The sequence below is a fragment of the Notothenia coriiceps genome, unplaced genomic scaffold (assembly GCF_000735185.1).
Source record: "Notothenia coriiceps isolate Sejong01 unplaced genomic scaffold, NC01 NC01_scaffold00001956, whole genome shotgun sequence".
NCBI lineage: Eukaryota > Metazoa > Chordata > Actinopteri > Perciformes > Nototheniidae > Notothenia > Notothenia coriiceps.
Window position 1 is genome coordinate 5,158 of NW_011334657.1, and position 14,277 is coordinate 19,434.

Here is a 14,277-nt window from a genome sequence, read left to right on the forward strand (position 1 = left end):
CTAAACTTTTATTAGGTTGTGGGCCTATGCTTAACATATCTGTTAACTAGCAGGTTATTTTACTGTTTCATTTACCTCAAGACTCTCTAAAATGTGAATGAGAGGCTGTAAACATTGGAAAGCTTGACGTTTTCAAGATGCCACATTTCACTGTTTGTTCGATTTAAAGCTGCTTGTTTACAAGTGTTTTGGCAGCAGTGACACTGTTTACTCTACTTGTGGCTCAACATTTCCTCTATCCGTATAAAATGGATTCTGCTGTATTCCTCACATCTACAGACACATCAGAACATGTCTCGGGTGAAAAGCTTCAAAGATGTCAATGCAATGAGAAATAAGTGAAAGGACTGTGCAGAGACGATGTGAAATACACCAAATCTGCAACATCGTGTGTCGAAGAATCAAAGCATCTGGGGTGTAAAAGTGCATATTGTAGTTTGTTGGTTTCCTACTGCAATTTAAGTTGTACTTAATTCATGTAACAGTTAGAAAAAAATAGCCAAAAAGACTGCTAATCAAGTCAAACTACATAATGGAAGCTGTTTCTACAGCTTTGTTTCCACTCCGCCTAATATTCCTCTTTAGTAAAGTGGCCCTCCTCTGGTGCCGTTTGTGTGTCCCATTTAATTAAGAAGAATCTCTCTCTCTCTCTCCATCTGTCACACACACACACACACACACACACACACACACACACACACACACACACACACACACACACACACACACACACACACACACACACACACACACACACACAAATAGTGTATTTGAGTATACAATAATGAGGTACTAGTACTTTACCTTGGTATTTTTCCTGTCACTTCTACTCCACTACAATTTAAAAAAGGGACTACATTATTTGACTACATCTATCCATCTTTCGTTAATTTAACAATCCAGATGTTTGCATGATGAATACAAGAGTTTTATATTTTTTATATAAATTAATCCAGCCAAAAGTGTTGGACAACAAGACCCGGTCAGCTGCATAATCACTAGCCAAATAAAACTAATAAGCAATAATATATATAGTGTTTAATTATAATCATCAAGTTTTTTGGGTGTGTCTTTTTTTTCCTTCTTTTTTTAGCATTGGGTACTTTTATATTATTATGTTAAGTACATTTAGCTGATTATATGAACTAGGCCTACTTACTTTTTAGGTACACTAAGTAACATTTCCAATGCAGGACTTTTACTTGTAACAGAGTATTTCTACATGTTGGTACTAGTACAGTAGTTGTACTAAATAATCTGAATACTTCTTCCAGCACTGACTACACACACAAACACACAGATACAAACACACAAAATGAAGTTTGACCAACTCTGTAGCAAGCTAGCTAACTTGCATGCCATTTTGCATTGAAAAGTAGACATCTAGTACCCTAGTTTACACAAATAAATAATTATGAGACTGAACTGAAATGGAAATAAATACAGTTCTCACAACAAAACCATTACAGTTTACCCTTGTGAAACCACCCTAGCAAGAAGTTAAAACACTGAAAAGCATCCTACCTGAAGTAAATCGATTTACTGACACAGCCGTCACCTCTCCATCGTCTTTACCAGTTTGCATAACGTCCTTGGTCTCCTGATAACGTCTTCTCTCACGAGCTTTTCCTTAATTCTCACAGGAAATTAGTAAAAACGGAGGAGTAAGTTGTGTCCGTTGGTTACATTTAAAAAAAGTCACGGTAGTCTGAAAAGGTAATGAACGACGGTCATTAGGTGTTGCTGACAGCACGTGCCTGCAGAGTGCCTGAACCAGCGACCACGCCCACAGCGCGCAGCATGCACGAGACCTCTGATTTGTCCAAACTTGTCCCAAACTGTCCAATGTTAGAGCAGCTGAGAGGATGCGTAGATATTAGTGTAATGGTGGATTACCAGCTATTAGAAGTGACACCTGCCTCCAGCTGCTTTGCATAGCAGCAGTACAGGTAAAAGTAAACTGTATGCTATGAGTTTTTCTTTTAAATGGTAAAAACAAATCCTTATTTAGCCTATACAACAAGGTAAGTAGGTAGGTCGGTAGTTTGTACCACTTTACAACTTCTTATACACAGTTTCATCTACAATTCAAAGTGTTAAATTACGGATATACTGTACCTGTAATTTATGTTAAACGTTTAAATAAGCAACTGGCACATTATGCCTAACTCAGCATTTCAATTATTTTTAATAAGATGTTATTTGACTTAGCGATTGATGAACTATTATACAACCTAAAAGGTATGTTTACCATTTGTGATTGTTTGAAAACAAAGTATTACAATTTAAATGTATTACCCATCCATTATTACAGAGGCCAGCTGTCCAAATTGGGATGTTTTTAAGCTGCATGCACCAGCTGTTGAAAGTTTGAATACTCTCATGGGTGCTTTCATTTTTTAATGCAAAGCACCCCAAGTTAGATGTGCTTTATACAGAACACCTTTATGAAAAAACACACTTCTACAAAGGTTGTATCCCAGGGACTTTATCTGATAAAAAATGTATTTGTATCTGTAGGTGGGAGTAAACCCTTTGATCATCGCACTGATTTCACACTCTGCAACTTTTTCAAATTGTATCACAAGTCTACTTTGGTAATCTCTTTATTGGACTCAGACTGAACCTCTGCTGCATCAACACAGCACTGCCACAGTCATGACTAAATCTGCTTTTTATCAACTAAAAATATAGCAATAAGAATCAAAGGTCTTGTGTACACGTGAGATTTAAATAAACGAATGCATGCCTTCATCTCCAGCAGTGTGCAACGCGCTCTTATTCTTGATCTTCTCAAAAAGACAACTGCAACACGTTTTGACTTCTGCTGCTACAATACAGAGAACCAAGAACGACGAGAACATTACACCAGCTCCAAGTTAGTTATATAATCATTTTAAAGCGCTTCTGCTACTTTACACAACAGCCGAAGGCCAAAATATGTTTGTGTTTATGATTGAAGAATAGAAACCCGGTTGGTCCCTTAGATCTCAAGGAAACAGGTTGTTTTGCCTCAAGTCAGAAAGGCAAACTTGGTAAAGGTGGATAAAGCTATACTGCACACACCTCACGATAAACCCACATTTTTTAAACGTTTTTGATCTTATTTGTCCTCATGCCTTCGATTCATTTCCTCTATTGCTCTTTAATGACATTTGCCGAAACATTTTGAATGGCTTTGAATGTCTTGTGTACAGTCTAGATTGCAAAATAAATAAGCATAAATCTAAATAGATAGGATCAGTGGGAACGTGCATTCTAAAAAAAAAAGCCTATAACTCAAGATCCACTTACTTGCTTTTATATGATTTAATCAGCATCTTATATCCTATATTTAACCAGGTAAAAGACTCATTGAGATTAAAATCTCTTTTCCGAGAGTGACCTGGCCAAGAAGGGCAGCATGAACGAAGTTACAACAGATAAAACACAGACAAGACAGGCAGACAAATACAGCTGTGAAAACACAAATAAAATGGCACATTAGCCAGTCAATATGCAAAATAAAACAAACAACTAAAAATCATTAAAAACTGGCAACATTTAAAACGATTTTTGGATATACGAGCACTCACATCGACCAATGGTGTTGTGTTCTCTGTCCTTTAAGATGAACCTGAATTCCCCCATAGTGATTCAATCTGAGAGTTTCAGCTCCTTCTGTACATTGTTCCAAGCTGTGGGGGCAGCCTATTTAAAAGCTGTTTTACCCAGTTTTGTTCTCACTGTAGGAACCAGCATCTGAATAAAATCTTCCTCTGCAGATGGATTTTGCGCAGTGGAGACATTTCAGGTAAGAGAGGGGTATGGCCGGATTAACCATATGGGCAACCTGGGCAAGTGCCCAGGGTCCCTTGAGCAAAGAGGGCCCTCACTCATCATACATTGTTTTAAATGACATTCACTCTTCGCCAGAAAATAACACAGCTTTTCCATAGGGTCAAATTACTGTAGGTCTCTGTACCGTAGGTCTCACTATGTATGCGCTCAACTTTATTACTACGCGGCGGCGGTGTATAGCCGAATCACAGCCCCACCCTTGAGCAACCACACAATTTCACTACATATTTTTACTTTTGTAACTCTCGATGTTTGTGACAAATCGAACTCCTCGTGTACTTGTACAGCCAGCCAGTCATATTTTGGCATTTAGTGGGGTGCTGTTCTGAGGTTTTGATTGATATTACCTAGGTCTTCTTGAGACATACACTGTCATGAGATCTTATCCATTTTATCTTTGTCTTGTGATTTTTGACTGAAAGGGCAAAAGGCTAGACCTACTTTGGTTGAACAATGTGGCTGCGTCCCTGCTTTTGACAATTAGGTGTGCGATTTCACATGCCAGATTGACAGAAAATTCTAAATATTGGTCATGTTGGTAGGATTGGGTAGACGTGGTGTTGCTTGTTGATACGTGGGTGGGGGGGCATGGAGGTACTAATCCGGCCTTGGGTATTGAAGACCAATTCTAGAAAAAAATTCAGATTGAGTGAAATTGTATCTGTTCAATTACAGTACTTAGTACACACTGTAAACAATTTGTAAGTTATTATAGTGCTGCCCACTCTCAGGAACAATGTTTTGGATGTGTATTTGGTGACCACTGCAGTAAAAACACACCATTTTTAAATAATATAAATGCTCTAAAATAAAGAAATCACATTGACAGTGAATCCATATTTGTCTGATGGGTAAATAGAATACAGATTTGCTGACTTTGTAGCAGAAACCCGCTCAAGCTCACAAACCCCAAAAGGGACTGAAATCCATATTTTCTCACTGCAAGAAATTCACTATTGCCTGAAAGCACATTAACATTCCTCCTTTTCAGCCTGCAGTGATTTCCTTTCCATTTCACTGGCATATCAGTGCTTCTCATCTCCCCTCAGTGTTATGTCCCTCTGAATTGGAGTGAACCCCCCCCCCCCCTGCTCCTCTGCTTTCCCTAATAAGCCTGAGCGAGATTCCTTGGCAGACAGCTGTTCCAGATGGCATTATTACTCTGTGGTCTCACAGTCAGCTTGCTCAGGATCCACCACCAGCGGAGGTGGCTGTCCCTCCACCGTGCCCATGCGTCAACATCAACACCAACATATGGTGGTGTTATGTAACACTGTATCTTTGGGGCAATCACCCAACAACTTCCCCTCCTTTTCTCAATTTCTTTGCTGGTTCAACTTGACAGAAGCTGGGTTCAAGGACTTTTTTACTTTCTGCAGTATTTATGAATGAAAGCAACACCTATGATAAAGATAGAATATTATATTTTTGGTATTTTCTTTGATTGAAGTAGATTGAAGGACTGTGTGTTCCTGCAGAGCTTCTACTACATGTGTAAATTGATCAATTTACCCGAGATTGCATTTCAATCTTTATTTAAACGTTTTAGCTGTTTCTTATTGTTGGGTTGTAAAACCCTAGTGGCCTAGTGTTTAGAAATGGCAGTAAGTAACAAAAACTATGAATATCGTCATAATGGTATGAAGTAAATGGTGTGTGACAGAAACATGGGCGGCTGAGTTTCCATTTCATGTTGAGGCGGGTGTTTTCAGATGCCAGGAAGACCCTTCATAACCGATTCTTTGAACGGGCCACTCTTCGCTGAATTTGACCTCTCCATCACACCCAACACATGCCCACAAACTGAGCTTCCCAACCGCTCATCAACACACACACTTACAATCCATATGTACACATGCTGACATTCAAAACCTTGCACAAACACATTCAAAATGTCGCACTTGCTTGTGTGATTAGATATAATGTGATGTGTGTACAATGAATATCCTAATGTATGTACAACACACCACACACTTACAAATACACACTCACAGACGTCACACTCCTCAGTTGGGGCTTACTCTATTGGCTGGTCTTAACTGCTTTGTAGTATTTTTAGGCCTGTTATTCTGGGGCCTGTCCTGGCAGGCCACTGCGAGGGTATATAAGCCTCCCCTGATACTGGGGACCACTGAGAACACACAGTGGAAACATCTCTCCCGACACTCAGCAAACATCCAGCAGGCATTTTAGATCCTCTCAGGGTAAGTAAAAGCCTTTTTGAGGTGTAGCGACAGTTAAATCTAGACCGGGTTCAACCGCTTTCACTTTTGAGAGTGTAAATCTGAAATAAATCTAGATTTTGGATTTATTCGAATGAAGTATTTGTAGCGAAATCAGTCCAAAAAACAAGATAATTAATGTTTTTGCTCCTAGTACTAGATTCCTGGTACTAGGATGGGTTGTATGCAGAGAACAAATGTCACTGTGTGTGCGGTGTGCTCTGCATGTGTGACCATTAAAGAGGGTTTCATCCCTCCCAATTCTTCACTTTGGTCACACTCCAGGAAGGTCAAAGGTCAGCCGCAGCTCTGATAGCACTGAGTTGCAGGCTGAAGGACACTTAAGCTGGGCAGATCTTGCCAACCGTTTGAGTCATCGGTCTGGACGGTTGACGTCTCCACTGTGCCAACCTGCGGTTCATAATAATTGACCATTTTTCCACAGATCAGCAAGGTTCAGTCAAAATATGTTGAGCAATTTGGTCACACATGTCGCTCGTTTTTCAGACATGTTCAGTATGGACATCAATCTGCAGGTTCATCACATACAGGAAGTTATAAGGTCATATTAATCTGGTGTTTGACTTTCTTTGCGTCGTTAGCTGTGACAGTGATAAATGAATCCAACCTTTGCGTTTATTTCTGGTCATGAATAGACATGATTTAATTGCCAATTCATCACTGTCGAACATAGAATGTACTGTATAGATATACTTTCTGCTTCACTCAGTACAGAATGTGTGATCGTGTTTTATGGATTTTGCCCACAGCTACCATGTTTCTTTTGTAAGATATTGATCAAGGGGCTGAAACCCGACATGCTCACAGGATTAGAAACATTAACTAAAAATATCTCAAAAAGAGAATAACTACTGTCTTTTAATTTGTATCCACCTTCTCTTTGATAAGGACGCCATGCTTCCAGCATAATGTCAGCTAAAGTTGCAATCCAGAAGTTCTCCCTCCCTTTCTCCTGTGCTGCACGCCTTTCTCAGCAAGATGAGTTGACGCAGAAGGGATGTGTACAGGTGAAGGTCCTGGAGCTTCCTGACCTCCAGGCGAATCGAATCCTAAGCAAAGTAGGCTCTGTTGCCGTTATAGGAGCTCTGGTGCATAATGAGAACCAGGCTAAGGAGAGTCCAAAGTCTCCTCCTGTTGGAGACACGGCACCTGCCCAGGTCCTGGTCTGTGCTAAAGCTTCCAAGAGTGCTGTGTTCTCCAGGCATAGTGTTTTTGAGAAACTCACGGTTGAGAGTGAAGATCAGCGTCCTGCTGCAAAGAGGCAGCTGTCCTCAGAGAGTGCAGCCAGGACCATCACCGTGGTGAAGAAGAGTGCGGTGAGGACTGAGGTGGAGGAACACAGGCACCTGAAAACTAAAGCACACCCGGGACAGAGGGCGACACCGTGCACTGTGACGGGGGGGAAGAGGAGGCGTAGAAAGGACCTCTTCACCAACTCGGAGGTCTTCAACAGGGTCAACTCACATGTCATCAGAGCAGGAGTAGAGGTGATGATACTCACACAGAACATCTTGGTGTTTATAACATGGAAAGGAGAAATTCAACTTGCCATTCATTCCTTTTCAGTACAAACTGAATATTTAACCTCATCCTGTTAAGTTACACACAGCATTGAAGTTAGTTCCTCTCACTTATCCATACTTAAAGCTACAGTTAACCCCAGAACTCCAAAACACATTCTTATCCTCTGAGCTTTAGTGCTATTTATTATGCTAAATAAAAGGCTTTCTACTAAAAAAAAATCTGAAAAAACATCGATGTTTATTTTCAGAAATTATGACCTGATTTCTCAAGGTACCTTTTGTGAGGACTTGTATGGAGGCATTATTTTTCTTTCTACCAAAGTAGAAAGGAGAGAGAACTGCTCACAACAAGGACGGTGTATTATCTTCAGTAACCAAGTCATTTCTGTAAGTTGAGTGTGAGTTTTTGTTATTTTTGTATTTCTTTGAACACCAAAAGTTGAATGTGGTTCCTCTATATTTATAAGGAAACACAGACATCTCTACTGCTAATATTTTTAATACTATGCAACTCACACCAAAACAAATCTAGATAAAAAATAGCACTAGTTGTAAGAGAAAAATATGTATTCTTGATGTGTGGGTAAACTATACTTTTAAATAAGAGAACATTTGCAGCACTGAACCGAAGCTAATTAAGTACTCCAAAGCAAATCCACAACAGAGATGGGTCTTTTGGTTCCTGAGCACTGAAGGAAAAGCACTGAGAAATGATCACATCTAATCATCTGCTGCAATGAAACCATAACAAACAGTGCAGCTCTCAGGCAGCACTTACATCCTTGAGCCTGGATGAGTAGCCCTGCATTGTTCGATACCCTCAATGACACTGAACAATGCTGGAAAATAGGATGATGACGAGAAAAACAACTTAATGTTGCATTGGTTCACATAAAAGTTTGAAAACATAAAGACTCAATCTTTAGATGAATGATAACCTTTCTAATACTATTGTATCTAACAGTAGATATGTGTTGTGTGCGTTGCAGCTGAAGGAGAATTGTGTGTATGATGTGAAGACGATAGTGCGGAGCATCACACAAGGAGCCAGGAATGAGTTGGAGCGGCTTCGTGCCATCTGGGTCTGGCTGTGCCACAACATCGGTGGGTATTTCACTGAACTATACATAATTGCATATAAATCCTAGTGTTGTGTAATACACCACATTGTGACATTTATGGTATTTAATCCATCAATATTGGAGAGAGGGATTATGATACATGAACATTAAATTGATCAGGTTTGCTGACCTCGTTATAACCTTTTGTCTTTGTTTCCACACGAATGTCACACACATTTAGGCCAACGTGATACCAGAGTTACCAGCCAGTCTTTCCTGACTATTATACAACTTGGGAATTGAACATAAATTGCACATCTTATTTACTAAAGCAATTAATTTATTGAGGTATTTCATATTTTTCACATTCCAATTCCAATGTCTAAATATTCTTAAAAATAGAAGTGCATTGTTCTTTGAAAGGTTGTGTTATCACAATATCGTTAAATCAGTGGGATTAAATGGTCTTAAAAGAACATGGGGCAATTAGTTAATGGACTGCATTTACAGTACATAGGGCTTTTCCAGTGTTTAAAACCCCTGTAAGCGCTTACTGTACATATACAAGTAACATTCACCCAATAAAGTATCCCTGATTGGTTGACGACCGCAATCATTTCTTGGTGTAGTCCAACACACATAGTTATCATCAGAGTCCTAGGGTTGGTTCAAGGTTCAAGGCATTTGTTGGTCATACGAACATAGCTACAGTGTAGTTATGACGATGAAAATATTAGGTCACAGGCTCCTCCAACAGTGCAGCACAATAAAACTGAAAAACTAGTAATTAGTAAATACAAAAATACAAATAGTAAAAAAAAAAGTTGGTGTTACATTACCCCGTTATTTTGGAGTAAAATATTGTTGTCTTTTAGAGTATGATGTGAGTGGGTACCTTGGGCGCTCGGAGAAACTGAGCTCCCCGGAGGAGGTGATAGCGGCCGGGCGGGGGGTGTGCTGCGGATACTCCAGCCTCTGCTCAGAGATGTGCAGGTAAACACAGCCACACTTAGACCTTTACATAAACACTGAAGACAGCCTCAAGGTCTTAGACTATACCCACAGATAAAGGCACAACAATGGATCATCTGTAAAGACTAGTGACTCATGTCTTATTTTTTACATGGCTGTCTGAAAAAAAAAATCATTCTACAATTGCTGAAGGGCGGTTATGACTAAATTATTATCCAGAGAAATTCAATGAACAATATAAGGAACAACACACTTCTGTATTGATTTTTGTTTGAGTTTTCATTTATTTTGTAGGGCTCATTCTGCCAGTCACTTAGTATTGTGCTGTATTCTTAATCCTTGGTCCTTTCCGAGTTTAAGATAAATAATGAGCACACAGCATGTATAACAGTGTTGAACTTGGGTTTAAGGACACAGGATCTAAATCTAAAGGCTCTGTTTGGGTTGTGTTTACAGAGAGGTTGGCATTGAGTGCCAAGAAGTCCCGGGCCACAGTAAGGGCATCGGGTACCTTCAGGGCCAGAGCCTGGAGAATGTGAAATCTGATCACCAGTGGAACTCTGTGCTTCTGGACGGACAGTGGTTCCTATTGGACGCCTGTTGGGGAGCAGGAAGAGTAGACATGGAACATGAAAGCTTCGTTAAAAGGTTTGAAAATGGACGAGGGACCTAAACTGGAATTTAAAAGCCACATTTGAGCAATTAGCATCATTTTCTTTCTGGAGTTTGCTCTTTTGTTTGTTTTTAATCACTCAAAACCAGCAGCGAGTTGAGTCTCAAACCAGTCTGCTGTCTCCATCTGTTGCCTCCAAGGTTTGATGATTTCTATTTCCTAACGGACCCCGAGGAGTTCATAGAGTCGCATTTCCCCGATGAGCAGCGATGGCAGCTCCTGGACACGCCCATCCCCCTGGAGGAGTTTGGGAGGAGGGTCTTCAAGACCTCAGCTTTCTTCACCACGGGGCTCAGGCTGATCCAGCCTCATCACTCTCACATCGTCACCGGTCAGTTGGGGATTTCTCTGGGATGCATTTTATTAATCCTCCTATTTTTAAACAATTGTTTGCACCAAGTTATATTCAATGCATAGTATTAGCTTTTTTCCAATAATGTGCAAGTCTTTGCTTCTTTGAAAGGAACTGAGGCGGTGACATTTTAATTTGACCAACCAATACCTACCAGTTCCAATTAAAGAGAAATGGTCCTAAATGTAATCTCTGATTTCCTTCTTAGATGATGGCGAAGCAAACGTGTCAATAGGCTTCTCTAGGCCAACGACCTTTACCTATGAGATGACACAGCACCAGGACTTTCTCCATTGTGAAGTTTCGGAGCAGAAAGAGTCCAGCAACTCCTCCTATGGCCTTCTAACGGTTTCCCATCGGAGCATGAAGCTGAAGCTCCTGCCGCCTGCAACCGGCGTGTATGACGTGAAGGTGTTTGCCCGACCTGAAACAGCCACCACGCATCTGGTTTGGGTTTGCTCCTTCACAGTGGATTGTCCGGTCCCCAGGGCCATGGAGGAGATCCCAGAGAACCCCTTCCTGTCTTGGGGCCTGCAGCCGGTTGCAGGATCTCTGGGCGTTGCAGGCAGCAGCCAGGACAGCAAGGCGGCTGAGGTGGAGGAAGGTGTCTTTGTTTTGACATTAAAGAGTTCCAGGCCTCTGATGTTGCTGTGTGAGCTGGTCCACCCGGCGCTGGAAGCTGCTGTAGCTAAGCGCTGCGTGGCAACTCAGATACAACCGGATGTCCTGACCTGTCACGTCATGTGCCCGTTACGTGGCTTCTACCGACTTTCAGTGTTTGTGCGAGACTATGAGAAAACAGAGGTCAAGTTTCAGAATGCTGCAAACTTCCTGTTGCACTGCAAAGGGAAGGTGGTGAGTCGGGATGAGCTCTACCCTCCTAACCTGGGCTCGGTATGCGGCCCGGGGTCCCGCACAATAGAGGCGGGGCTGTCCAAATTCAGCCACACAACGGCGCTGGTGAGTACCCAGCAGGGCAAATGTAACATCACCTTCCACAACCAGCGGGACCTCGAGCTTCACACGGTGCTCAGCAGGGAGGAGAACCAAACAGCAGCCAACCCACTTTCACGGCACGTCTTCTGCACGTTCACAGACAGCAAGGTGACGGTGAGCGCCAGTCTGCCTGATGCGGGGGTGTATCGGTTGGCCCTGTATGCTAAGATCACCCCTGGTGGAGATTTCAGCCCCATGTGTGACTTTGTTCTGAGGAACAGCTGTGTTCAGCCGGGGCCTCCGTTCCCCTGCGTCTACTCCGCCTGGAGAAAAGGCTGCGTGCTCTTTGAGCCTCGCGTGGGCCTACTGGAGCCCGTCGCGTGGGTCCGCTTCAGAGTGAGGGTCCCCGGGGCCCAGGGGGTGAGCGTGATGGGAGAGACGCGAACTGATCTGAAAATGAATAAGAGCAGAGTCTGGGAGGGAGAGGTTTTCAGTGGAAACGGGCTCCAACCACTGAAACTGGCCGCCACATCGGGAGAGTCCACTGACATGGCTGTTTTGATGATCTTTGACATCAAGCAGGTGGAAGGAGAGCAGTAGAAAAGGCCAGTGGAGAAAAAGACAGGCCGTTTTCTGAACATAACTGCCAAATAAATGTATTGAAATGGACTCGCGATCCAGACTTGGGTAGACAAACATTGCAAATATTTCAAACTGCGAAGCATAATCTTTCAGGTTTATCTGGATTAATAATCAAGATTGTCATAATGAGGTGTATAAGTTTTATTTTGAAATATGGTCTTGTGATTATGTTTGAAGCAATGAAGTGATAAAAATGACATCGCAAATGTGGGGATTTTTCTTAACTGGGTTGTACTCAGAAAAGAAATTGACTTTGGTGCTCAGCTGTGATCATATGGTGCATTGGTGCATTGTTATGTTTTATGAGTAAGACCTGCATAATGAAATAATTATGTCAGAAAACGTGCAATAAAAATTAACTGTGAAAAAAAGATATGAATCTTGAATTCCTACCACAATAGTCACGGTTTCTCATCATTGCCATAATAATAGAAACACCTTACAAATGTGGGCCGGTGGGATTTAGGCAAAAAAAAAAAGAATTATTTTGTTTTATTTTTTGGCCCTCCGGCCCACACACAGCACCGGCCCACCGGGGCAACTCCCGGTATTCCCACTGGCCAGTCCGCCCCTGGGCGGAGAGGTGGGTGTTTGTCATCTGCTGGTGGTCTAACCGGAGAGAATTACAGTGCTTGCCTCGAAGGGGAGGGATTGCATTGAATTTCAGGAGCAAACGCTTGCCTCGGGGAGGGAGAAAAAGAGCCACAGCGGAGAATAAACAGAAGGGTAACCATGGCAACCATGCGCGGGAAGTCTTCTTCGCTGCTTTTGTGGAAGACTACAGCGCCACTTACAGGCCTCAGGCCTGGCATATGTACTACAGCGTCTCCAGCGCTTTCGAGCGGTAATGGCCGGCCGTGGCCCAACCTCTCATTCCCCTGATAGGTGGAGAATTGACCACTCAACGGAGCACCACTTCTGTGACGTAGAAAATAATTCAAATCTGTATCAGTCTGTATCAGATCCGTTGCAGCCCCGTTTTTAGAGATTTGGGTATAGGAAAAGAGAGAGGGTTGTGTTTTCTGACACTTGGTGATTTCCCTGACACACCGGGGACACATATTCATGTATAAAAGTGCATTTTGCATGATAGGTCCCCTTTAACTGCCAATATGATGAAATAAACCTCCAATGATGCCAAGCCATACGATTAAATGAACAATCCTTCAAAAACAAACTCATTACCCTCATATACAGTGCCTTGCGATAGTATTAAAACCAAAAATAATATAATATTTTTGGGGGGATTTTATGGCAAGACCCCACACAAAGTCAGTCAAAATTGGTGAAGTGAAAGAAAAAAGAGCATGTTTTAAAACATAACAAAAAAATGTAAAACTGAAAAGTGGTGTGTGCATACATGTATGTATTCACCCCCTTTGCTATTTAGCCCAAACAAAGACCTTCAGAGTCACACAATTATTGAAATAAAGTTCACCTGTGTGCAATCAAGTGCCTCATTATCTCTGTATATACAACTGTTGTAGAAGGCCTCCGTCTTCCATCCGTCTTTTTCCAAGAAAACGACACCATCAAGACTAAAGAGCTCTCCAAACAGGTCAGGGACAAAGTTGTGGAAAAGTATGAGACAGGGTTGGGTTATAAAAAAATCTCACAAACATTGAACATCACGAAGCACCATTAAATCCATTATTTTAAAATGGAAAAAATATGCCAAGACAACAAACCTGCCAAGAGAGGGCCGCCCACCAAAACTCTCACACCGTGCAAGGAGAGCATTGATCGGAGAGGCAACAAACAGGCCGAGGACAACCCAGAAGGAGCTGGTAAGCTCCACAGCAGAGATAGCGGGAACGAGGTGACACCCCTACCACTATAGCTCCACTAGTCTCCTACAAGCCGCAAACGCGGTCTTGTATTATAAATGGGAACTGAGCCGGTTTTTCAGAGTAGTAAGTGTGTCCTGAAGAAGATGGTGGACAAACCCCTTAGAAGGTGTACGGAAAACGCTTGTAGGTTTTAAAAGAAAATAGAAGAGGCGCTGAGAAGGTAGAAGTGTGTCGGGAGAGACACC

General features: G+C 41.9%; 1 protein-coding gene across 1 annotated transcript; it reads left to right on the forward strand.

Moving 5' to 3' along the window:
* Window positions 1-5,975: 5,975 nt before the first annotated feature.
* Window positions 5,976-12,220, forward strand: ky (kyphoscoliosis peptidase). Its single transcript, XM_010793785.1, has 7 exons — window positions 5,976-6,044; window positions 6,972-7,570; window positions 8,596-8,710; window positions 9,543-9,660; window positions 10,096-10,287; window positions 10,453-10,643; window positions 10,873-12,220. Exons 2-7 carry the CDS (start codon window positions 6,992-6,994, stop codon window positions 12,198-12,200), a joined length of 2,523 nt encoding a protein of 840 aa, XP_010792087.1. The 5' UTR covers window positions 5,976-6,044; window positions 6,972-6,991; the 3' UTR covers window positions 12,201-12,220.
* Window positions 12,221-14,277: the final 2,057 nt, after the last annotated feature.

Bases quoted from the DNA above. Each gene is read 5' to 3' on its own strand.
- ky (XM_010793785.1), top strand. From the start codon at position 6,992: ATGTCAGCTAAAGTTGCAATCCAGAAGTTCTCCCTCCCTTTCTCCTGT. The intron at 8,711-9,542 runs GTGGGTATTTCA...GTTGTCTTTTAG, and splicing joins CTGGCTGTGCCACAACATCG to AGTATGATGTGAGTGGGTAC. The intron at 9,661-10,095 runs GTAAACACAGCC...TTGTGTTTACAG, and splicing joins CTCTGCTCAGAGATGTGCAG to AGAGGTTGGCATTGAGTGCC.